Source organism: Ictidomys tridecemlineatus, chromosome 11 (genome assembly GCF_052094955.1).
Source record: "Ictidomys tridecemlineatus isolate mIctTri1 chromosome 11, mIctTri1.hap1, whole genome shotgun sequence".
Taxonomy (NCBI): Eukaryota; Metazoa; Chordata; class Mammalia; order Rodentia; family Sciuridae; genus Ictidomys; species Ictidomys tridecemlineatus.
The window spans coordinates 32,273,098-32,299,279 of NC_135487.1; the positions used below are offsets into that span (position 1 = coordinate 32,273,098).

The 26,182-nt window shown below is 47.4% G+C and overlaps 1 protein-coding gene across 13 annotated transcripts in view; it reads right to left on the reverse strand.

The window, feature by feature from the left end:
• Nucleotides 1-26,182, reverse strand: part of Eri3 (ERI1 exoribonuclease family member 3) — a 132,733-nt gene that overhangs the window by 20,967 nt on the left and 85,584 nt on the right. For 9 of the 13 annotated variants that reach the window (XM_040288539.2, XM_078026127.1, XM_013364465.4 and 6 more), the window contains one exon: nt 3,821-3,953. The exons of 1 other annotated variant lie outside the window; for it this stretch is intronic. In XM_040288539.2, the coding sequence (XP_040144473.1) occupies nt 3,821-3,953 (133 nt within the window). The remainder of the gene's footprint in view (nt 1-3,820; nt 3,954-26,182) is intronic. 3 more of the 13 variants (XM_040288538.2, XM_040288535.2, XM_005317944.5) reach the window with 1 other exon arrangement.

A 26,182-nucleotide genomic window follows, 5' to 3' on the forward strand; every position in this document is an offset into this window, starting at 1 on the left:
GCTAGGTTAGCACAGTGGTAGGGACACAGTCTTTGCACTTAATGCACCTGCGTTTGAATCCTGGCTCCTTTCTAAATTTGTGTGACTTTGGAGAGTCTCTCAACTGAGCCTCAGTTTTCCTCTTCTATAGGATGGGAGTGATGATGCTTGCTTTCATGGAACTGGTGTGAAAATGTCCCCACATAACGTGAGTACTTTACTGACCCTTTGCTGAAATGAAAGAAAGAGGAACAGTCAGCAGTCCTCTGTGGAGGCTGCCCTGCCTCAGAGCGTTTGGCCCAAACCGCAGATGCTGACAGAGCTGCATTTCGATCTCAAGGCTAAGTCCACCACCCCTGGAGAAAGTGTCCCACCTCTGCTAAGATGTCACAGCCCATACTCCACCACCTCAGGACCTTCCTTAGCTATGCCTAAACCTGCCTTCTTTCTCAGTTGGTGCCCAGAGGCAAGGTCACAATTCTACCTCTGAACTCAGTGGGGACAGGGCACAGTGTATGTCATCGTTACCTATTTATCTCTAGCTCCGACACATAGTAAGTGCAACATTTAATGAATAAACAGAAGTTTTACCTATTCCCTGTCTTCATTCCCATAATCACTGCCCTGGCTCTCAATTGCCCATCACCTCTTGCTTACCTTATTGTACCTTCCCACTGGCCTCCCTGTCCGAAGACTCTTCACCAGTTCTTCCTATACAAACTACGGGACTGCTCTGGCTGAAGCACAACTCCTGCTGGTTGCTCTCCTGTCCCCAATACTCCCATGGCTCCCCTTCAAACACCTCAGGATGCAAGCTGGCCCTCTTGCTTCGTTCAGCCTTATCTCTTAGCCCCACACCTGTCACCCCACTGCTCCAGCAAGCCCTCCTCCTTGCTCTCTCAGCACTTTTGTACCATCAATGCTATACCCCCGTGGCACTGAGGAAGAACCAAGCAGACTCTAGAGATGGCTAAGCAGTGGGCTCTGCAGAACCCTTGCCCAGCATCACCCAATTCTGTCTCAACCACCCCCCCTACCACCACCAATGTACATACCACTCCCTACTCCAGGCTGGCAGCTCCTCACACAGTTAATTAGCACCATGTCACTGAGGACCAGCCTGAGTGGCCAGTGACAGGAGCTGACCCCTGACCCCAGGGCTGGGAAGCAGTCCACATCAAACTCTTACAGCGCGACCCTTTTAGCACGCACAGTAACTCGGGGCACCGCCAGCTGAAGCTCATTAAAGCTGTCTCTTTGGCGCGAGGGCCATTAACCTCACTGCTCAAAACCCACGCCTCCCCTCCCTGCCTCTCCCAGCCCAATTAATGCCCTGCATCCTCCCTCCCTTCCAAGCACCCTCACCCACACCTCAGAGCCAGCCAGGAGCCAGCAGGGCAGCCCTCTTCATTCAAAGACTACAAAGACCTAGTGCCAAGAGCTGCCAGTGCCCTGGAGAGACCTGGTATTGGCAGGGCCACAAAGAGGGAGCTCTCTGGGCACCTGCTGCAGGCCGGGCATTACACAAGTCCTTTACAAGGTTACGCACAGGGCCTCCCAGCAGCCCTGAGAGGCAGGTAGCACTGCCTCTTATCTAAGGGCCCAGGGTTTAGCATGGTAGAGCCAGATCTACTTCTGGTTTCAAAGCCCATACTGTATTAGCATTCAGATCCCTGGGCTACCCCGGGAACCAACCCAGATGGAGAAACCTTTTTCTCTAAAAGAGGTGATATGTCACAGGATATCAAGGGTGAACATACAAGAAGGTTATCACTAAGTCTCAAGAGACAACAAGGAGTGGGCAGAGGGAGCTGTTTCCCCTCTCAAACATCCTGGGAACATACACACAGAAGCAGTATACCTAACTTAAGGCCATGTAGCCTGTGTTCACTCAGTTCTGCTGCTCTTCCCCCTGCTAGACTCCAATATGGGTAGCTCCTCCTCCCCTGGATCAGTGCTGATTTTCTCCTGGGTCTTCTTTCTCTGGTCTCTCCCCTCTCACCACTCTTCCAAAGTGATTCATTTACTCACCCAGGTTTTTGTCTATCCATCTATAAGCATTTATTGAGCACCTAGTAAGAACTAATTTTGTGTAGCACAAACTGCCTCATTGGTTCTGAATCACAACTCTGTTCACTCATGACTATTCTATGTCTCCTCTAAACCTTGGGTGGGGGGAAGGGGGGGATCCATCCTTTAACCATGCATTCAAGATATTGCTTATTTTTCCATTTTCTAGCTGATCCCTAACCTAAATTTTCTACTTCAGTCTGGAGAAACTACTTGTTTATTTCTGAACTTGTTCTCTCAATATGTTGGGCTTCTCATAGCTATAGGCCTTTGTGCACACAGTCTCTCTACTTTTGTTTTCTGCCTGGCAACTCTTATTCATCTGTCAAGCATCCCAATTCAAGTGACCTCTTCTCTAGAACACTTCCTGCTGACCTTACAAGTATATCACCTAGCTGGGTTGAATGTCTTCTCTAGGATGCATGGAAAACCTGCGATGGGAGGGAGTAGTTGTTATGGTGGTATTCTCTCCTACCCAGGCCTGTTGTTCTTTCCCCTAGTCTCTTGGGGAGCCTGGGGATATCCCAACAAAAATGATATGGGGCATCCCAGGAGTCAGCAAGATGTAAGTGAAGAAGTAGAACCTACTTTGGCAACTGAGAACAGGGAAAATCTCCCTTGGGGCAATCCAGATGTGGTTATCACAGCCCTCAGTCTCTATTTTCTCCCAGGATGTGAGCTCCCCGAGGACAGGAATTTCTACTGAGCGTGCTCAGTGTCCAGTAGGCACCAGTGAATGTGGAATGGATAAAGGGGTTAGTCTGTAGCAGGTACCTCCTGATGTATCTTTCCAGTCCCCACCAAGGATACCTTCCCCAAAGTAATCCAGTTGTGATAAGGTCACAGCACCACCCAGGAACACCCTGGCTCCTCCTCTGGAACAAAGCCTATGTCACTTGGAAGCATTTGCATGCACACACATGCATATACACACAAAATGAGAGACAGAGAAATGAACAGACACTCTTTCTGACAGATAGGTACACAGGCTGGTAGCTGCTTCCATGTACAGACTCATGCACTCAGAAAAATACAGATGTGTTGTTATGAATACACATCCTTCAAACAGCTATACACAATCATGGACACATTATACTCTTGCACAGACACACAGCTAAAAGTGTCCGGCATGGGCAGACACAGTGATACTCACAGACACATATTCATGCTGATTTATCAGAAGCTCAGAGAGCCTCCAAGTGCTGGGAATCACAGCTACTCTAGTATCCTTCCAAGTAGGAATCTCCTGAAAGTGTACCCTCTTCTGGTACCCCAAGTGGCCCCTCCCAACCCAGGCACCACTCAATGGAGGCTGCTGCTCCTACAGGGGAGTCAATACCCTGTGGACGAAGCCATCGGTCAGAAGGACCCCGACTAATTAAAAGCTGGTGAGGTTTAAATAATTCATCTCCTTAACTCCCATTGATCGTCCAGTTTAGTGGCCACACACTTGAAACAATATTAAACAGCTTCCTCCAGCTCCACGGGTAAGCTGACATGTGCCCACCTCCCTGAGGACATTGCCCACCAGAGATGTGGGCAAGGGGGTTGGGGAATGTTGGCCTGAATCCAAGGCCACTTGTGACTCACCCAAAACCCAAACCCCAGCCTCCTCTGAAATGTTGTTTAGAGATGTTCTTTCCAATGGTCCTCATTCCATCCTCCCTTTCCTCCTCTCCCCAGCTATGGAGAGAACCCTGTGGGGGCACTGAGTGAGCCATGGAAACCCTCTGTGTGCCAGGGGATTGGGGCACGTGGGCAGGGAACTGACCGAGCTGCCAGGGGGATTTGCGGAGGGACTGACCAATGCCGCTGTGGGGCCGGCCTATGTGTTGCAGGCTGAGACCCTTGTTCATGTCTAGAAGTCCATTCTTGGGCCAGCAGCCCATGGCGAAGCTGTAAGCCTGGAAGACAGGAGGCGAGAGTGGTTAACAGAGTCCCTGACCCCTGAACCAGCCCAACTCACCAAGTCTCCCCCAGCCCCCAAATTTTCCCACCAAGGGCATAATCTTATAATGCCATTTTGTGAGAGCCCCCTCACTGAGTACCCTTTTAATCAAGGCCCCTCCACCAGAAAACCCCTTCCTTCTCCAGAATCCTCTTTCTCCTGGGCTTCTCCCCATCAGCCCTCACTGGGTATTCCTACCAGGGCTCCTCTCTAGAGAGCTCCCATTTATTAAGATCTTCTTATCAGAAACTCTCCTTTTACCAGGGTACCCCTTACACCGTGCACCTCTCCTCAGATTCCCCAGAACTCTGTGGACTTCCTATGGGTCACACAGACTGGTCCCAGGAAGGACCTTAGAGACCACTTCACTCCACAGATAGGAACTGAAGCAAGAGCTGGCCAACAACTTGCCCATGGGGAAGGTGCTTCTGACTCTAAGCAGGTGAAACTGTGAAGGGCTGAGTGCCATGTGGGGACTCAAATGAGGAGTGGAGTGAGGGCACCTGGTTGACTCAGGCAGCTGTGAGGGGAGGGTGTGGGGGTGTGTGAGTGTGTGTGTGTGTGTGTGTGTGTGTGTGTGTGTGTGTGTGTGTGTGTGTGTGTGTTGGGGGTGGGGGAGCAGATGCTTTGCTGAAGGTCAAGTGCTCACTTATGCATATTCAAAGCGGCCACCCATCGATCTGTACTTAATTGTTTTCCTGGGGTTGGGGAAGGAAGTGCTGGGGGCATCGATCTGCTCAGGCCCCTAGCACTCCATTGCCCCCTCCATTCCCTACAGTGCCACCTGGCAGCCAGCAACCTCCATCTGGGGGGAACACAAGGCAGGATGGGAACAGCATGACTGTCCTTACAGGCACGACTACCTGATGTCACAGATGAGGAAACTAAGGCCCAGAAAGAAGAAACTCACATGGGTTACAATGCAATGATGTGGCCAGGCGGAATTTAATTCTTGCTCAGCCTGCCAACAAAATCCTGGGCTTCTGTCAATGAGCCTGGTAGCTGGTTGACCCCCCTCAAACAATACCCATTCCTTCATTTGAGAACTTCCGAAGTTCCCAAACACTAGGCTGCCCTTCTCCCCATGGCAGGAAGGTAATAACATGAGGGACAGTAGCAATGGGAAACAAGCTTGGATGAGATCCCAGAAGTTGGATGGTGGGTTTAGTGATGGAACCACAGTGACTTTCAGGCATGCTCAGACAGGCACTGTAGTATCCCTGACCGCTGCTGGGTCTGGAGGTCCCCGTTCGATTACAAAAAGAGGCGAGCTGGATAGGTTTTTTTTCCCCTCTAAGGGTTCAACATGGAATCAGAACAAGAGACAGGCGGCTGGACACTGTCTGTGTCGGGGCCCAAGGCTGGGCAGAGGGCTAGTTCCCTTCCTTCCCAGGTGGGACCAACCTTCCCACCCCAAAGGTACTAGTAGCCACTGCACTTACACCTCAGAACCTTCTAAAGTAATTTTCTTTGACCACAGAAGTGCCAGCCATAGCCCAAATTTCCAATCAACCCTTCCCAACCATCTCCCAGGCCACAGCTGTATCCACAAATCAGGGGCTGAGAGTGGGACTCAAGGACAGCCCTAGGATGCTGGCCTAGAGCCAGGGTAGACATGGAAAGCAAGGGGACACAGCCAGTGGGAGGGGCACAGCTGGAAGAGCTGCTGAGCATGGCCGGGCTGAGGCTGGAGCTCAGTGGGCCAGAGAGCAGTGGCGGCTGCCTTTCAAGTACTTTAAAATCACTTACAAAAGCCGGATTAAACGATCAGAAATTCCATTTAATAGGACAAATAAAGAAATAACAATCTACTCTATCAGCCTGGAGAAGGCGAGCTGGATAGGTTTTTTTTTCCCCTCTAAAAAGGAAAAAGGGAAGGAAGGGGGAAAAAAGAAGGATAATGTGTGTTTACTCAAGCAAAGAAAAAAATATTTAAGTGATGTCGGGGAGAAGATTGCAGTAACTAGTGAAGAATAACATCGTCTACTTTGCTGTCAAATCACACCCGAATTTCAGTAATAGATTCTCGGCTGACACTCAATTCAATTCGAAGGTGATCCTGCTTTATCCCAGCCCATCAAATATTAAACACTTGCATTAGCAGGTGCTGCCGCTTTCCAGCTTAAAGCGGCGGGCGGGCGTCAGGGCTGCTGAGGCCCCTCTGCTCTGCTCTCGGCTCAGGGACAGGGCAGCTCAGCGTTATCTGCACGTCATCCCGAGTCTTATCGCAGCTAAGCGGGAAGACCACTTCAGATAACATTAGACGCTTGCCCTGACGCGTCACCATGATTAGGTTATTATTATAATTATGACTCCCCAAGATCTTCCACAGACTGGGATGTGTGAAAGGGGGATGGAAGGAAGCAGAGCCCAGGAAGGCCAGGCTGGACTAGGGAAAGCCTGGAGCCTTTGGCAAGAGAGCAGAGGTACCAGGCAAGGTGGCAGGCGGTCCCGCCTGAGGGATGCCTTTCAGGAAGGGCAGTCTAGCTTGTCAGAGCGAGGGCGAGATGAATTGGCGTCTCCACTGCGTGGTGTTATGCCGAACAGTTTCATATTCCCAGATAAGGCATGATAACCAATTGCTGCCGTGACACGGCCTCCTCCAGCACTTCCTGGGGGGGGGGGCATGGGGTGGGGAGAGGGGGTGGCATGTGCACATGGGTCTGCCAAGCTCCTAATAAGAGGGATTTAATTTTTACAAATGCTGCTTCCAGCGGGGCCTTCACATACCAGCCAAAGTCCAAAATGATATTAAAAACGGTTAATTAAAACTGCTCTCTTTCAGCCTGGGCTCTCTTCCTATTGCCCCTGCTGAGAACCCCGGCATGTCTGAGTGTGTGTGGGGGGGTACTGACACCCCTGCAGAGTAAGCTCCTCCTTTGGATATGATCACCTGCCTCACAGAGCCATCCTTGGCCCATTACCAGGTCCTAGCACCTCAATCCCCCTCACAGCTCCTGACATCTTGGGTACCCCTTGGGCACAGTCACCAGTCAGACAGTCACCCAGAGAACCCAGAGGGTCCTATAGCAACTTGTTCTCCTGCCACTGTATGATCTGGACTATAGCACCTGCTGCCCTTCCATACCTGTACCCATATGCCTACCTCCTCTCCCCCAGATACATACACACCACGGAGTACCCTAACAACTCTGTTTACACACCCATACGTGCCCCAGACCCTCCCTCAGATGACTCTGCCCATCCCTCTGGATGGCCCCCTTTAGAGATTACACCTGTTTATAAACCTTAGCAGAGCCCTTCTAGGAGTCCCGCTCAAGGCAGAGTGACATGGGCTATCACTAGCTCAGGGATTCTGGCCAGGGAGTCAAGGCTGGCACCCAGCGACTCCTCAGAACAGGAGGACCAGGGAGGCCAAACTCTATGGAGGTGTCCACAGGGGACAATGAAGACAAGCAGGTCCATGTGGGGTAGGAGGCGGTTAGGAAAGCTTCCTGGAGGGAGGGAATGAAACTGAAAGGCCACAGTACAGATGACAGAGGAGGACAACATTCTAGGCAGAAAAAAAGACAAAGGAGAAGGGTGTGGCTAGGGCAGTCAACGCAGTCAGAAGGAAGCACATTTTGAGGCTGTGCCACCCAAGTCTGTGTGCCAGCAGCAGGCAGTGCCAAGGGGTCTCAGTCCTCATTTTCACTTATTGCCTGCTTCCTTTCCCACTCTCTCCTTCTCTTCTGCTAGCCTATGGGGAGTTGGGGAGAAGGGGCCCAGAGCTTCCTGACCTTGACTGGGGAGGAGGGTATGCCAGAAATCTGTTTTAAGAGCTCTTTCCAAAACCTTGTCCTGAGCCTCTTTCTCAGTGTTGGTTCCAAATTCCCTGGGTGTCACTTCTCCAGCTGCACCTCTCTCAGTTCTCAAGGTCCACCTGCCCAGCTGTGCAGTCAGCACCTCACTCCTGGTGTTCCTGACCAGAGGATGGGGAGGGTGGAAGGATGACTGAGGAGTTTCCAAGTCTTTCCACAGCAGGCACCAATGATGAGCCATGAGGATAGGTGGAGTTGGTGAAAGATGCTGGGTCTACCAAACCAGCCCACCCCTACCCTGTACCAGGCAGGCACACACATCTTGCTTCCCTTGGGCTGTTGTAATTTCCACGCACAGGGAAGCAGGTGCCGAGCTGCTCCCGGCTGGCTTTCCCCTCTCGTGGCTCTGCCTGCCTTGGCTGCTGCCCCATTAGCTTAGTGGCCAGCCATCTGCGACGGGCCTGCCGCACAGCCTTGCCGTAGGCGCGGCGGGTGGCCCCCTGTGTAACAGGGAGCTTTGCCATTAGCGCCTTTAATATTCTGACACCTCAGCACAGCCTGCTATTACATGCAAACGCTGATCGCCCTGTGAAATTACATTGCTGGGCCCGCGAAATGGAATCGTGTATAATCAGCCTCCTCCATGCACTGTCAGTCCCATCACAAACACGGCGCCCGGCGGCTTACGGGGGCTTAGCAGCTGCGACAAGTGTATTGGGTTTAATAGATGAAGTAGCCCTCATAGGCAGCAGCACCAGATTCTTCAAAGAGGAAAGAAGAGGCATCCACAGCTGCTCTGGTGCCTCTGCCCACCAATATCCTACCTATGAGGGCCCTGAGAGTGGGGTGGACAACAAGTAGGCAGGGTGATGGTTAGGTAAAGGACCAGAACCCAGCTCAGGCTGCAGATGAAGCAGACTGCTCTGCAACTTCCAGAAAAACCCGAGTTCCCAAGCCAGCCCAGAATATCCAGCCTATTCAGCCTCCTCAGGAGGTACGGAGGAGCAGGCCTTTGACCACACACCTCCGGATGACTTGTCAGCCTGTAGACCTAAAACTGATGGGACATTTCCCAAGAGGAAATGTAGGAGCCCAATCCAACCACCTGCCATTCCCTTAACATCCACCAGAGGAAGCCTGTGAAGGTGTTGCTCTAGAGAAAGTCTGACCATCAAAGGTACCTAGCTTTTCACCCAACCGACCAACACTTCTGTAGCTGAAGAAACAAGGCCACAGGTAAACATCGGGATGGGGCATGCCACATGTACTCAGAGAATACCCAGCAGCCCATGTCTCACAGAAAGATAGTACTTTCAGAGCTCAGAAATCAGACAAACCTGTATTTGATTCCTAATTCTGTCAATTATTGGCCTTATAACCTTAGATGAGTTATTAAACCCGAGTCTCAGTTTTTAGTACTGCACAATGGGATGACAGTAATGTCCCCAGGTGTACCAGGGGACATTTTGCCATCACTCAAAATGCATGTTGCCTCTGAAAACACTGATCTCTCTCTCTCTTTTCCAGGTTCAGCCTAATACCAGTTGTGGCAGACTGTATTTTCCAGTGATAGCTGCAATACCATCTCCTATCCCATAGGCTCTGATGCTGTGACTGATATACTTGTCATCAAGAGGAGAAGTTGATGTCCCCTGGAAACAGGGTGAGCTTTTGTGGCTATTTCAACAGACAGAATAACACTGAAATAATGTGACATCCAGGCTATTGCAGAAATGCTTAGGTGGCTTCCACCTCAATTGCTAGAATACTTGCCCTAGAGCCCTGGGCTGCTGTGTTAAATATCGGAGGCAACAATATGTGAGGAAACTCAAAGTACCAAAGCAGAGAGACCACACAGAGAAGCTATGAGACTCAGTGAGGAGAGGGGCAGCCAGCACCTAGTCGCTCCAATCAGGTGAAACTAGGTCTAGTTATTGCCTGACTATTATCACTTGAGAGAGCCTGAACAAGAACCCATATAACTGAGCTCTTCCTGAATTCCTGACTCACAGAAACCATGAGAAATAATGAAGTATTTGTTGTTCAAATTACTAAGTTTTGGGGGCAATTAGTGATACAGCAGTACTAACTAGAAAACCAGTACCTACTCACTTCTAGATATACTCTACAGATATCTTCAAATTCTTCTTTACTATTGCTTTTAGATTATTCCTCTCCTTTCAGAACTTCATTTCAAATCACATCACTCTTGGTAACTTTAGTGTCTAGAGAAAAACCCAATTTAGGAAATTTGTTTCTAAATTTCTCAATTCCTGCTGCTGCTCATTAATGACCTTCTATTACCTACTTTAGCTATTTTTTCCTGGACCACTCCCTGGGCCTTGTTATCACCTAGAACTGCTTTTCCTCTGAAATCTCCCAATGACACTTTCCACTCTGACCCCAGCCTTTTATTCTTCCAGGTTTTGTATGCTCTTTCCCTCTGTTCTTGCTTTTCCCCCTAGTCTATCCATCCCTTCTGGCCTCAATCCCTTTTCTAATGAGCCTGCACCCTTTTATCTATTACTCCAACTACCCACTTCCCAATCTCAACTTCCCTACCCACTTATCCTGCATACCTTCCTTGAAAAACTCAACCACGACTCAATTTTGCCACATTTGCACTTGAGCTAAGTGATGCCAGAAAAAGTCACACTTAGATAGGAACTAGTCACTAGAGATCCACGGTCACAACCTTGGTAACCCTCAATGGTACCCAACAATCCTGATCCTCTGCTATTTTCAAAAAGACACTAAAAGCTACTAGGCAAAACTTACAATTGCATGTCCTGCATCTATAAATGTATCTGTATCCTTCTCCACCTGCTGATTCACCTCTCCTGTTTTCATGGGAGATCTCTCACTTCCCACGTAAGGCACATACCTGTGCTTTACATCATCATCCCTTTCCACCTCCTCAGACCTTTGCTCCTTTTTTTCTAAATTCTTAGCCTTACCTTCTCTGCTGGCTCCTTCCCTAACTTAACATTGAAGCAAATGCTTCACTCTCTACCATCTTTACAGAACTTCTGTCTCAATTTTCTCTTTGAAAAATGATATAATATTAGTCCCAATCTTGTAGAGTTGATGTGAAGATTAAATAAATTGTTGAATGTATAGTGCTTAAAATAATGCCTGGCTCTTAAAGCTCTGAGTATTAGATTACAATTTTTAAAGTCCTCCATTAATTCTACTGCCTAGTTCTCCTTTTAACAAGACTTCTCAAAATTGTCTCCATACAACTCCATTTACCTTCCCCATCATTCCTTAAGAAATTGCAGCTAGTTTACATCCATTTCATGTCACTTGGCTCCTGCTATGGTCAATTTGTGATGTGGCCTCCATCCATGGACAGTTTTAGGTTCTTACCCGTCTTTACCCTCTTCAGCCTATCCAGCTTTGAAACCCTTCTTCTTTTGGTTTTCTTGACATTTCCTAGTTCTCCGCTTATGTTCCTCATAAGCTCCTATATGGTCTCCTCTGCATTTGGTCACCTCATATGTGACTCACACAGGCTGTGCTCTTTCTTCCTAATGTTTCCTACACTCAATCACTCTCCTTGGGTTATTTTTTTTGACTCCCCTGTTTTTGGCCTAACTTCCAAATCTGTATTTCTTACTGCTACTTGAGTGTATTGCCTACCTGGCATTTCCACCTGGATTCCCACCTCAATATCTATTCTTCTCCTAGTTTCCAAATTCCAGTGTGTGCCACTTTCATCAACCTGTATTACTAAGCCAGAAATGTGGGCCAATTTTGACTCTGCACTCCTCCTTTCTTCCACCAAGTCCTAGGATTGCTGTTTCATGCCCAAGCATAGCCAAGCAACCCTTTCAGCCTGCCTGGAATGTCTTCTGCCTTCTCCCACTTTTCATCCTAGTTGAACACATATTCCTCTTTTTTTTTTTTAAGAGAGAGAGAGAGAGAGAATATTTTAATATTTATTTATTTATTTTAGTTCTCGGCGGACACAACATCTTTGTTTGTATGTGGTATTGAGGATCGAACCCGGGCCGCACACATGCCAGGCGAGCGCTCTACTGCTTGAGCCACATCCCTAGCCCCACATGTTCCTCTTTTAACACTCAAATCAAAAGTACATTCTCTTAGCCAGGCTTGGTGGCACATGCCTGTAATCCCAGTGGCTCGTGAGGCTGAGGCAGGAGGATCTCGAGTTCAAAGCCATCTTCAGGAACTTAGTGAAACCCTAAGTAACTCAGTGAGACCCTGTCTCTAAATAAAATACAAAAAAGGGCTAAGGATGTGGCTCAGAGGTTTAGAGTCCCTAGATTCACTCCCCAATACCAAAAAAGAAAAAGAAAAAAAAGAAAGAAAGAAATAAAGTACCTTTTCTTTACAATCTTTCCTGACTCATCTTGCCTTTAAGTCTACCTATATTGTGAAGAGAACCTGTATTATGAGACTAGTTTCCCATTTTGCTGGAAGATTCCTAAGGGCAGGAGTTGTATTTGCTGTCTCTGGATGCTCTCCATGGAGGAAAGGGGAAGGGAGGGAAGAAGAAGAAAAGAGGAAAAGACATCTCTGTGGGCACACTTCTGCTAAGTATGAAGGCCTGGTTTCAAGAGCTGTGATTCCTGTCAATACCACCCAGTGACCTTCAGGAACCAACACTGTTCTTGCCTAGCAGAACAGCAATCCTCCATAGCCATTTTTGGAACTGCATAAGAAAGAACTCCTGCTCCCCTTCATTTCTGAACTCATTAGCCTATGGGCAGCCTCCACCGCATTCCTCAGGCCCAACAGGGGCTTGGCCAGCTGAGCAAAAGAAACAAAAGGGTGGGCCCTTGCATCATGTGACAGAAGCTCATCTTCCCGAATCCAGCTGGGCGGTTCTGTTATATGCACAGTGTTCTCTGGCTACCAACAGACTTCCGGAACCCCAGAGCTTCTGCTGCTTCTGTCCATCAACAGAACTTGAGTAGGATAATTATGTTTTCTGAGTACTTAACCTTACTATCCACTGCCTACAACAGGACAGCTGCCTCTAGTGTGGGCCACCACCATAGCAAAGGCAAGGGTTGTGCTACAGGTTCACGTTCCACAGCATTTAGTACTAAGGGCCCCAGGATGAGAGGACGGCTACCAGCTCTGTTTGATCTCATTAGGGTCCTAAGTATTTTTAGGTAGAATAATTTCCTTATAGTTCCCAGATCTCCTGGCTTTACTTCTGAGTCAGGGGAGATGTGGGCACACTGAAGTTATACGGAAGAGAACCAGATAAGAAGTTCCTGAGCCATGCTGCCTGAGTTCCCACAGAGGAGGATGGCCTGTCTGGGGTTCCAAGTGTATTGTTAGAGTCTAAGGCAGCAGGTCAGTCTAAGCCAGCTGCCCAGGGTGAAAGCTATATTGTGAGTTTTCTTTGTTTTCATTACAATTTCCTCTCCCACTGCTTCTTTTTAGCCAGTCCTTTCCTCCCCGGGGTGCTGGGGATTGAATGAAACACCACCCCCGGCTCCAATAAGTGTATTTCAATTACATCTGTCACTGCATAACGATATAATGATATATCATGTGATATTAAATCCATGGTAATCATATCAGGGATTTTTTTTAATCGTGCACTAATCGCATTATTACATCTCTATAATTAACAACAGGAGGTATGGAAATTCAGTTAAGGCAGTAAGCTCAAGATAGTCCCCCCACCCCCGTTTTAGCTCCTTCAGATTAGGATCAGATTAGGAGATGGAGACTTCAGGGCACTAGCAAGCTAGGCCAAAGCCCTCACCTCCCAGAGCTGCCCTCAGCCACAGGCAGACCCTTCAGTATCCAGGACTGACAGAGATAGTCCAGACTAAGACCAAGATGCCTGTCTATTTTGTGGCTGCTCAGGAAAGAGCATGGGGCAGAGGTCACACAGAGAGGTGCAATCACAAAGCCCAGCTGGGCCTTCTAGACCTTCTGCCACTGCAGCACCAAATCATCTCCATGGAAAACAGTCTTACCTTTCCTTCAACCAAAAAGGCCTTCAAAGGTGCTTGTGAAGCACAGGGCAAGTTCCTGCCTCCTGCCCCAAAATTCTTCCTGCTACTGTTCCACATTCTCCCTCCCTCTGACCTAGCCCTCTGACCACTCTTAAATCACCAAGTCCAGCAGCTGTGATGTCTCTGTCTCTTGCTCTCTCCAGCCCTGATGACAGCTGAACATACAACTTTTCCTAGGGCCATTCCTCCCCAGCTCTCTCTCTCTCTGAAGTCTGGTCCTTCATATTACATAACAAGTGGTTTTTTGATAACCACCGGGTGTTCCCCTATACCCCAAACAGTCTGAGTTCTTATGTCCTCCCACCCAGGCCTAGATGGAGAGAGGAGGGGCCGAGGACTGTAGCTTGAACTATGTCAAATGACCTGTCTTTCACACCCCCCTTCCTGATACTGAGCTGTTAGGGCTAATCCCCTCAGGGGTGTTAGAACCAGTCTGCAAAGCAGAATTCTGTGTTTCAAGTCCAAAGCTTTGAACCTGGCATGTAACTAGTCCTCAGTGAGGGGCAGGCATTTTGCTAAGTTTGACTCTCAGAAGTTGGACAGGCCTGAAGATAAAAGAGAAAAATCATGTCCTTTTTCCTAATAAAAAGGAGACACTAATAGCAGTCAGCACTTAGGCAAAGCACTTTAAGTTTCTAAAGTGCTTTCCAAATTAAAATCTAATCCTTTATTGAGTGTGCGACGCCACCATCTGTCCACCCCTCACACTTGACGACAACGGTATGTGCACACTTGACCACAGCACATACACCTTCACTTTCTTTCTCCCTGGGAAAAAAAGAGATGCTCAAAACATTCACATCAGATCCTCCATCCTTTTGATAGGATTGCTCACATAGCACTTTTTAAATTTTTTTAAAAGCTAACTTGTGCCAAACCCTGTGCTAGAGAGCCATAGATCAAGGAGACCAGACCAGTACCCTCAAGGTAGAGGAGCCACATAAACACACTTGTAAAACAATGCATTAAGGGTCAAATCATGCAAAAACAATGGGGGGGGAGGCCTGGATAGAAAACACTGAAGACAGGGATGGCCCTCAGGGACTCACTAGGTGAGATGTCAGAGAGATGAGGAGCTCAGTTCAGAGGTCTGAGCTGAGACAAGAAATTCCTAAAAAGGCAGATGGGTGCTTGAAATTGAGGGTGGATAAGAACACCCAGGAAAAGTAAAAGCCTTTAGAGTCAGAGAAACCCTTCTCTGATGTTTGAGAAAATGATGTCTGAGAGATGAGAACACTGAACACTGGAGCCTCCACACCTAAGGTCCAAAGAACCTTCGTTCTGGGGCATACCTAAGATTTTGGCCCCTGCATTTCCCTTTGTCAGATCAGTCTTCATGCTACCCAGGTGGGACAGGATGGAAGAATTCAGGCTTAGGAATCACATTGACTCATTCACAACATTTACTCAGAGCCTATTACCTGCCAGTCTACCTGTATGCATTTAGCAACAAAGACACAGTACTGTCCTCAGAGGGCTTACAGTTTGTTGGAGAAAGAAGACGTTAAATAAATAGCAACATAAATCATTATGAAGTTGCAGCTATAATAAGGTCTCAAAGAATTATTTAAATTGTTTTGATAGAAGAGGGGGAACTGACTTATTTGAGATGCTTCCCTAGAGACAGGTAAACAGAAACTGAGAGGGACTGGTGTGTGGGGGCACGCTAAGACCTTTTGGTGAACTGTGCCCCAGCACTGAGAAAAAAATCAAATCAAGGCCAGGGCTCCTGAAGCACAGAGAGCAAGTGTGAAATGTGGCTGATAAGGAGACAAGAAATATAGCCCCAGCAGGGCCTCAGTGAGGGCTTTATACTCTTTCCCTAAGGCCTTCTTGCTATCATGCTCTGTGATCTTGGGGTGCTCTAATAGGATAAAAGTCTTTGCTTTGTACATCTATCCCTTCCCATTGCCAAAGATAGCCAGTTCTGGAAAAAAAAACGAATCAAGAACAAAACCATTTTCAATGTAGAAGAGGAGGCATTAATTTACTGAACATTCTACTTTCAATGAAGGCCTGCCAGACCCTAGCAACTTAAAAAAAACCCATGTGTATCCTACCTTCATAAAACTCATAGTCTTTTGAGGAAATCAGACTCAGAACCAAGAGCTGCCCAGTAACTGTGGTAACCAGTGAGTAGAGAAAATCATAGTAAGTATACAAAGGAGGGAAGTACCCAGGCCTTGAGTGGGGTGTGCTGTTTCCTGGTCCTTGCCCTGCCACACAAGCAGCAGTTGATGGTCTGGGATAACACGCTCCACAAGGACTGCAGACTGAACAGGGGCAAGAGTATGATGAGAACCTAAGCCATGGCTCCTGGGTAGGGGCTGGAGAGCAAGTAGCAGTGAACCTAAGCCAGGATCCTCTGGTTACAAAGCTGAAGACTAAAAAGATGTGACCACAGAGGAGTGGGGGGTGAGGGAGAGAAAGAGAGGGGAAAAAGGGAGATGAAGGCAAAGAGAAAGAGAGACTGTATTGTCTCAGGATAACTGGAGAGGGCACCTTAAGAATAAGCAATAGAGTTGGGGACAGTGGTGCAAGCCAGCAATCTCAGCTGCTTGGGAGGCTGAGGGAGGAGGATTGTGAGTTTGAGGATAGCTTGGGCAACTTAGCAAGATTTCTGCTTCCAAAAAAAAAAATTATAATAAAAAATAAAAATGAACAAGCAACAGGACCTGACTAGACAAATCACTTCAGGAAATGGCAATACCAGTTTCCAGGCCTCAGTATCCTCACTGAAAACGAGGGGCTTAGTTACTGGATTTCTTAATTTCCTTCCTGATCAGAAACTCACAGATCTGAGGCACTTCAACCTCCCAAGAGTCAGGCTTATTTTTGTTCCACTTTGCTTATGTTGTTCCTTTCCCAGAACACCCATCTTCTACCCTTTCCAAAACTCTGCCTTCTGCTTCTTCCCCATCTCCCATGTCTCAACCTGACCACCACACCAATAGCACTTTGCTTAAATTGCATAGCACACATGGTTTGGTACTCTTGCTTGGTCGGTCTAGGGACTATCTTATCACTCTCTGACCTCTCACTTCCATTTCAGAGGCAGGAGGGAAGCTCTACTCCACAGGCCCCAGAAGCAGGCAGATGTTGTTCCAGCCTGAAGTCTAGGTCTCCTTTCCTCTGCCCACAGTCCTTTGAGAACTCGACAGGCCTCCACTTGAAAAGGGTGCTAAAAGCAATGATGTCTCCAAGTGTGATGGGAGATATTTGTGTCTGCTTTACCCTTGGCTTTTTGCTCCGGTTCAGGTAGGAGCGGGGTGGGCTGGCTGGCAGATCTGAGAGCGCGGCACGCCCCAGCGGGCAGGGCGCACAGCGCGGAGGAAGGCGCGAGTCAGTCTGGAGTGCTCCCCATTTATCAAGCTCACGCAGGCCGCCAGCCGAGCGAGTCTTTCTATCATTACACCTCTCAAAATCCGATTCATACCACTAATCCTGCCTTCATTCTCCCAGATTAATAACATCTCTTTCAACCTTCACAGTGTGATAAATAGACAAAGAGAGAACAAAAGGAGAGACAGAAGAGAGAGAAAGAGCTGGAGCAAGTCCCCATAATAGAGAGAGCCGAGAAAGAGGAGAGGGAAAAAAGGAGAGCGAGCGAGAGCGGGCAGCGGCCAGAGACTGCAGCTACCTCAGAGAGCCGCTCTGAGGAGAGCTGGCGGCTGCGCCCCGCTATGCGCTCTGCTCTGTCCCCAAAGAGAAAGAAAGGCTCGTTAACAGTTCCTTCCTGCCTGCACTTTTGTTCAAATTCTTTTCTTCCCTTCCAATCCTGCTTTAGGTCAAATTCCAGTGAAAATGAGTCTCCTGGCTTCCCCATCTCCTCCCAGCCTCTGGACCAGGCCCAGAAGACCAACTTGGCCCTGGGCAGAGGCCTGGGTCTGGGTACAAGCTGGGCTGGGGATGGGTTTAGCAAGGGTGGAACAAACTTTAGGCAATCCTAGTTTGAATCCCCACCCCTTCCCTGCTCTTTCAGCAGAATGGGAAAGGGAATAAAGATGAGGGGAGACATGGGGTCCAACCCTTAAGGCTCTGTCCTACACATTTTGTTACCATAAGGCTCTAGATGATCCAATTTAGAGTCCCTAACACCTAGCAGCCCAGCCTGATGGTGAAAGTAAATACCACTCAGGTTTGAAAAGGCAGAGGTATGGGTCACACCTCCACAGTGAGCTCAAACCCACTGGGCTCCAAGCCTACCACAACAACTGATCTCTGGCACTTTTAGTTCTCTTTCCAGAAGCTCATCAACACTTGTCTCCACAGCCCACTCCCCATGCTCTGCATAGAGCCAGTTCAAAGACCCTCTTCTGCCACCTGAGTTCTTCCAGGGGAATTCAATCCCTCCCTCTTCTGGGCTCTGGAAAGCAATACCATTTATATTGCCCTGTAGTGATTATGTGTTTCCCTCACTCCTCGAGGACTCTGTCTCCTGATTTCTTTCTTTTCAGATCCCAATTGTCCAAGGTACTTCCATTCTTTCTTGACTTTGCCCAAACTAGCCAGGGCTGATCATGGCTCGACCCTCCTTCTGGACTGCAAAGCATTCTTAGGCTGCAGGCTGGCCTTGCTCAGAGGGAGTAACAGGAGCATACCATACCAAGAAACTCAGATCGCCCTATGCACCTGCTCCTTTCACCGTGTATCAGAATCGGGGAAGAGGGCTGCACCAAGTGCCCAGGACTGCTTCATCTCTTGGCACACTCATGACAGGTTGTGGGGTGAGGATGTGCATGGAGAAGGGAATTCTGCCCTGCCCTGCCCTGCCCAACCCAACCTAGTGGGATGAGCCTTCTAGGAAAGTAGAAGAGTCTCCCAAGGACAGAGCCTTGTGTTGGATAGGAATGGCCAGATGCAGACCGCTGATAGAAAGCTGGTGGCCTGGTGGGCTGTTTAGAGGTGGGTCCTCTCTAGAGAATCTTTTGCAGATACTTTCTAGATTCTTTCTTCCATAAAGCTTCTTCTTCCTTCCCTCTGTCCCCTTTCCCAAAACACAGCTCTCCTTTTGGGCTCAAATGGCTGCTGCTCACACCCATCATTCATTCCTGGAGACCCCATCACTTCCAGCCCAGTTCTTAAGTTTGCCCAGTTACATCTCCAAAATATAAAAACTCAGAGAAAAGAAGGCTTCATGGGGACCAGTAAAGGAGTAAATCACAAGGGGAAAGGATGTTAAAGAAGATGGGGGGTAGTCCTTGGGATCTCTTTCACAAAAATCTAGACATTCTATTAACATTTCCTCAACCCCAAATCAGGAGGACTCTCCACACTTTAGAAAAAAGTGTAGAATAGAAAATTCTACCAGATCTCGCGCATCAGACTCCTGCAATAGGGAGGGTGGAAGAATGATGTTCCTCCTTGGGCCCAAGTGACCCAAAGAGATGGGAGGCTAAAGAGAAAGGGCAAAAAGGAGAAAGAACAATATAGTTTCAGTGTTGGGTACTAGTCCTACTTAAAACCAACCTAGTCTACTGGTGTCCTGGCCTTCAGGGCAGGCTAGGTCCAACTGGCCACATAGATGCCAGACCTTCTTTCTTTAAGAGATAGCTTCAGCCAGGGTCAATCCTGCTGCTTGCTTGTACGCAAAACTTTCCATGCTAAGTAACCAGTTGACTTTCTCCACAGCCTCCCCAGGAAGCTTGGAAAGATGGTCCAGCCCTGATAGGTGAAGAGGCCTAGGTTCTGAGAAGAAAAATCTTATCAGTACCTCTGTCCTCTGCCTCTATTGCCAATCCTGTCCAACACACTATTCTTCCTCCACTTGCTTCCCACAATTCTTTTGAGGCCTCTCTGAGCCTTTCATTTCAAGGTAAGCCAGTACCAGATCACACAAGTCTAAGGGATAAACCTCATCTCCTCGGGGGACTTGCCCTTCAGTTAGAAAGATACCCCTAGACCCCAGTAAGGAACCTGTTGGGGGTAAGGATCAGATAGAAGGAAATTAGTCTGACAGAAAAGGGTCTCTCATAGATCAAGAAGTTAGATCCAAGTGATGCTTTTCCCTTATTCCCTGAGTACCTGGTTCTAGAGCTCACTCCTCCAGGCAGCCACTGGCACAGAGAAGGGAAGGAGAAGTTGGGTCCTAATGTGTAAAAAACTCCAGCAAAGCAAAATCATTTACTCTTCGGTGCAACTGCTCAGCAGAGCTAATAAATCTTGCATGAGCAGGGCCGATTCTAATTTCCTAATATGAAAAGGCATTTGGATTGAGAGAGAGGGGGAGATAAAAGTGATTGAATCTCCAATAGTCCAGGTTACTGACAAGAAACATCCTGCTCGCCCTGAGAGAAGGATGGCAGCACCCGCCTGCCCGCACACACCCATCCGTTCTGCCCCCCTCTCGGCGTGATACATCTCAGTCTCTTCTATTGACAGGACGTGGCTTTAAACACAGTTACACAAGTTATCATTTCTGCCTTCTGATCAATCTGAATTTTCAGGACAATTACCCTCTTAATCAATGATTGCTATCAGCAGCCCCGCGCCTGGACGGATTTCTCAGCAAGGTAATCATGCCGCCAGGCTGGACGGCGCGTGCATAGGCAATGAAGCTCCGGGTAGGGTCTCCTCCCTCCTTGAGCCCCCATATCCCAGCACCGCTGCCAGCATTGAGGACAAGGACGGCAAAGTGTGAAGGCCACTTCAAGGAGTGGTGGGAGTAGAAGAAAGGGGAGGGGGTCCAACCACCCAGTCAGCCTTCCAACCACCTGCCTGTGGAGCAAACCTATTAAAAAGACTAGATTTACTACCCACACCCTGATGCATCTCCACATGCCCTCCTGCCATCATTCCTACCTCCTCATTAGCCTCATAAAGCCCAATTCTAATCATGAGCTCAAATTATTAGGGTAAGGAAGTACAAAGAAAATAGAAATACTGGTTTTACTAATCTCTCAGAAGCTATTGCTCCTAGAATCGTTTTCTTCTTGGACCTGGTTCATATCAGCTACCGAATGGGATAGCAGAGGCAGCTTCTTTTGCCTCTTCTGATACATCTGGAGCTATCATAAAGCTAGCCTGGCCTTGAACAGGAGGCTACCCAGTCCAACACTCCTTTTTCCTTCAGGGTCCTCCCACGGATCAGCCCCTCTGTGCCATAAGACAATCCAGAGGGCAGGAGATATAGCTCAGTTGGTTGAGTGCCTGCCTCACATGCACAAGGCCCTGGGTTCAATCCCCAGCACTGAAAGAAAAAAGAAAAAAAATCCAGAGCCCCTTTGGAGAAGAGGGAGGAACAGGGAACAGTGGAATCAGGGTTCAGTTAGCTACAGGCCATATCTTCCACACTGGGAGCAACTTAGAAGTTTCTTAAATCACCTGTTGTTGGGAAAGGACTTAATCTAAGGAAGCCAACAGTGGAATAAAAAGAGTTTGGTTCAGGATGTTGATAAATGAACTTAAGCTCCAGCATGGGTACACAGTTGTACTCACGACAGGGTGGGCCATGGGATTAAAACATGTACCAATAAATTGCTATTACATCCTGAGGGGGGAAAGAGTATTAGAAAGCACACACATTTTTATTCACTGACATTTACATGAGCTAACTGATGGGGATAAGGCAGTGAACAACATACAAGTGACTCCTAATTTCATGGAGTTTACCATCTACTAAGAAAAAGAGCAAAGTATTTTTTTTTAAAAAAAGCAAAATCAATAAAGTGAACTTGTACTTGAATGTTCCCAGCAGTATTATTCATAATATCCCCCAAAGTGGAAACAATCCAAATGTCCATCAGTGAGTGAATAAAGAAAATGTGGTATAGCTATGTAGTAGAATATTACTCAACAATAAAAAGAAATGAAGTACTGATTAATACATTGTACAACATGGATGACCCCTGAATATTATGCTAAGTGAAAGAAGTTAGTCATAAAAGGTCACATATAATAAATTCCCATAAATCTGTAGAGATGGAAAGTTGACTAGTGGTTGCTTAGAGCTGGGGAGTTTAGGGAAGAAATAGGAAGCAACAGCTAAGGGACTTTCTTTTAAGGGGAAAAAAATATTCTAAACCAAGATGGTAATTATGGCTATATAACCCTGCAAATATACTAAAAAACGTATACCTTAAATGGGTAAATTACATGGTATATGGATTATATCTCAGTAAAACTACTTTTAAAAAATGAAGTGTGCATTGTTTAAAAGTAGTTTTACTGAGATATAATCCATATACCATGTAATTTACCCATTTAAGGTATACGTTTTTTAGTATATTCGCAGGGTTATATAGCCATATATAGATATAATTATATAGATATAATCCATATACCAAGGAGCCCTCAGCAGGTTCATGAAAAATGAAAGTCAGGCATAGTGGTTTGCACTGGGAAGGCACTCAAGATAGGTGCTCAAAGAGGGAGTAAATTTCATTGTCCTAAAGGGCAAGTAGGAGTTCACTAGGCAGGATTGCAGCCAGGGACCTGCCAGACAAACAAAATGAATGTAAATAAGGCTTGGAAGCATATCATATGGACCATCATGGCATAATTGGAAAAGGACTTTGGGGATCTCAAAGGTCAGGCTAGAGAATTTATACTTTGGTAGCCATCAAGATTTCTTAAGTAGAGGAGGTCAGTACAGGATAGTCTGGGGTTTGATGGTTCAAGCTTAGAAAACAAGATGTCATAGTTGAAAAAGCATGGTTTTTCAAGTCATAACAGAAAGAGTTTAAATCCTTTTCTCAATTAACTCTAATAACCAGTGGGGACTAGAATTTTGCCTATTTTGCTCACTATTTTATCCTCAGAGCTTGGCAGAGTGCTTGACCCAGAAGGTGCTCAATTGAATGAATGAATGACTATGTTAAATTCAATCCCACTTGACAAACATTTATTGAACATCTTCCATGAACTTTGGCACTCTAGGTGCATAGTGTGAGCTCTTCAAGGGTAGAGGCCCTGTCTGATCTCTGATATCTGGTCTCACACAGGTTCTACTAGGCACAAGGCTGGTGCTCAATCTGTAGTAATTCCTTTCTTCCAGTCTAGGAAATTTCCTTAAGACCCAGTGAATTTTTGGATAGACTGGCCTAAATACACCACTGTGGCAGGCAAGAGAAGGGAAGCTGAAGCTGTAGGGATGGAAGCTTTCAATAGAGCAACAGGAGGAGGCAGCAGTGCCCAAAGTATTTGACCCAAGACAAGCCATGGTCCTCTAAGAAGCCAGTAGGCAATGCAAGTCATAAGGCTGGGTAGGGAAAAACCCTTTGCAAAATGTCCTACATGCCAGGCAGTGGGCCTACACACAGGGAGGAAGCTAGTGTAGGTAAAATAAAAACATAAGCTGCAAGGCTTTCAGGTGGATGGGGAGGGGAAGAGCTACAACTTAATTCCTGAGCACTCTGTTTTGACCCTGGAGAGCTGCCATTTTCCATATGTCCCCTCTGGTTAGGAGAGCCTTCTGACCATAGCATGAAGGTGCTCCTCAGTCTCCCAGCCCCCAATTCCTATAGGGCTTCCTCCTCCCTCTTCTCTTCCCTCCCTTTTCTTCTTGCAGAGCTTCCCTCAAGCCATAAAAATAAAATAAAACACAAACACCCACAGTCCAGGAGGAGGGCGTCAGACAGATAATGGGCATTTTATATCTTTTTATGACACTCCCCATAGGCAGCTCGGCAATCACAGCGCAATAAAGGCAGGCATGCAGCTTGCATAGTTAAACAACTGCCGGGTAATTAGGCACAGCAAACACACCACTGGGGAGGCCTCAGGCCTGTCCTGGGATCTGCCTGCAGCCTGCCCGCCTGCTTACAACCAAGTAGGTGCCAAGCCCAGGCCTAACACCATAAGACCTGGTCACGGTGTTAGGGACAGACCACTGACAGCTGCCATATGAACACTAAGGGTCCTGCCTGCATATACTCATAAGAAAACCTGTTCATACCCACACTGGCCCTTCCTGAATAGCCAGTGGGACTTCTTCTTCCCATAAGGGCCTCTCCTCTTTCCAAGTAGGGCAACCTAGGGTCTCATCAGGGCCCTACTTTAAAGGCCTTTGAAGAAGTCACAGCAGGCACTAGCAGGGAATGTCTCATTAGGGAAGCTCTCAGCTTACCAAGGGCACATGAGCATGTATTCAGGCTTACATGGACCTGCTGTCTCATAAATTTTGACCCAGTACAGAGCTGAATTCAAAATAAATTAGTTTTAAAAAGTGGAGATGATGTATGCCTATTCTATATATATATTCCCATCAATGTATTTTACTACTTCTATTGCATCTTCCCATATTCATCTGTTGACCATTCCCAACAGACCAGGAGCTCTGTACAGGTGGTAACCAGGTCTGATTCACTAAGCCCAGATGCCCTAACACAAAGGGCTTCAGGAAGTGGCTAGCAGCTGGATGCAAACATAGCTGTCCTAGCTCAGGCAGAGCATAGGCCACTTGCTACCTGAGGCTTAAGTCTAGGCTGATCTAAGTCCAACTGAGAGAGAAAAAGAAAAATCCTCACGAGACATTGCCCAGCGAGTCAAATTGAGAATTATAGGGAGCTGAAGGATAACTAATGGGACGGAAGAGGCAAATCCTGGCAAAGTCTCACTTTAAGACTGAGAAAGCAAAAGGTTCCATCTCTAGAAATCATCCAGATCAGCTCTGAGGAGTTAGCCAGGGAAAATTATGGCACAAAAGTTCAAACCACTTTTTCCCCAAGACAGCTGATGGCAGGCCTGGTCAGCTCACACAAGGGCCATAAGTTGTGTCAGCACAGTCCCATTTTAATGTGAACAAACAGCCAGGTACTTTTCCTAATCTCTACCTAGCTGCCCCTCAGCATCTACCAAGATAACCAACAGAGGGGATCAAAAGTCAGAGGAAGGGCCTGGGCCACTCCCTGTCTGTAGGGTAGTGAGAGCCCCTTTTCATCCATTCCCCAAAGCAGTAGGGAGACAAAAAGCTTCTTCTCACCCCATAGTCTCATGGTGAAGCCCAAAGCCTAATGGATTCTGACTTCAGTCCAAGTCACCTCATGGTGACAAGATGCCAGCTATCCAAACTCCTCCATGGCACCTGTGTCCCCAGCTCTTCTGACCTGATGCCCTGCCTCCTCTGGACCTTCAACATTTCCAAAGGATAGAGATCAAAGTAGGCAACAGTAAACAGAGGGACTTCTCTTACCTTCCTTGCATCAGTTTCATTTTTAGCTGGAAGCAAAAAGGGGAAAACTAAGATATGATTAATAATCACCTAAGGACAAAAGAAGATAAGTCGCAAGAAGAAATTGCTTCATTCAACTCCTTTACTCTGTGGATAAGGAAACTGAGGTTCCCAGAAAGGGCAACGGACCCAAAATAGAGCCCTTTTCTTTATTTTCTAGCTGTAAGTTTGGTCCAGGATTCTTTGTGTTGCACCATGTTTCCCTCTAGAGTCAAGGGCCTCATCCCCACCATCTCCAGTTCCTAAAGTCAGGCTATAAATCCCATACCCTCAACTTCTCCTATATTGTATAGTGTGGGCACATGCCCACACCAGATGCACATAGGGGCAGATACTTTAAACACATGCAGGCATACATGAGAATACTTCCTTGCTCACACATTACTTCCCATTAAGCAAATGTTACTCTCTATAGACCTGGAATATGAGGCCAATCCCTATCTTTTTCTAGTCACTGACTTTCACTTTCTCTGACCATACAATTTGCAAAAGCTATGATGTGTTTGCCTCCAGCTCAAATGAAATCAGACCAGAGGAGTTGCCTTCAGATAGAATCTGCTATAGGACAAGGGACAGAAGGGAAATTGTGAAAGAAAAGAATATGGATTTATATTCTCTTGGTCATGCAGCCTTGGGCAGGCTTCTTAACCTCTGAGTTTCTTTTTCAGCTCTCAAAAAAATAGGGACAAGCCCTTTCCTGGCTGAGTAGCATGAGGAAGGTGTAAAGCATCCAGCACTGCAGCTGGCACCAACTGGGGCTAAATGCATCACTGCTCTATTATCATTGCTACTGGTAAACACGCTCAAGCCTGCTTTTACAGGGTGGCTTGCAGGATAGTGTGAGAAACAGGAGGCAGGGCTGTACTTCTGGCCTTCAAGGAAGTCTCCACATCCTGTCCTCTCCTTTTCTGTAATTCCTCTAGTTTCCACAATTTACAATAGCCATGACAAAATCAAAAGAAGGAAAACCACTGGGCATGGTGGCACAAACCTGTAATCCCAACAGCTTGGGAGGCTGAGACAGGAGGATCTTGAGTTCAAAGCCAGCCTCAGCAATGGCAAGGCACTAAGTAACTCAGTGAGACCCTGTCTCTAAATAAAATACAAAATAGTGCTGGGGATGTGGCTCAGTGGTCGACAGCCCCTGAGTTCAATCCCTAGTACCAAAAAAAAAAACAAAAGAAAGAAAAAGGAAGGCAGGAAGGCAGGAAGGCAGGCAGGAAGGCAGGCAGGAAGGCAGGCAGGAAGG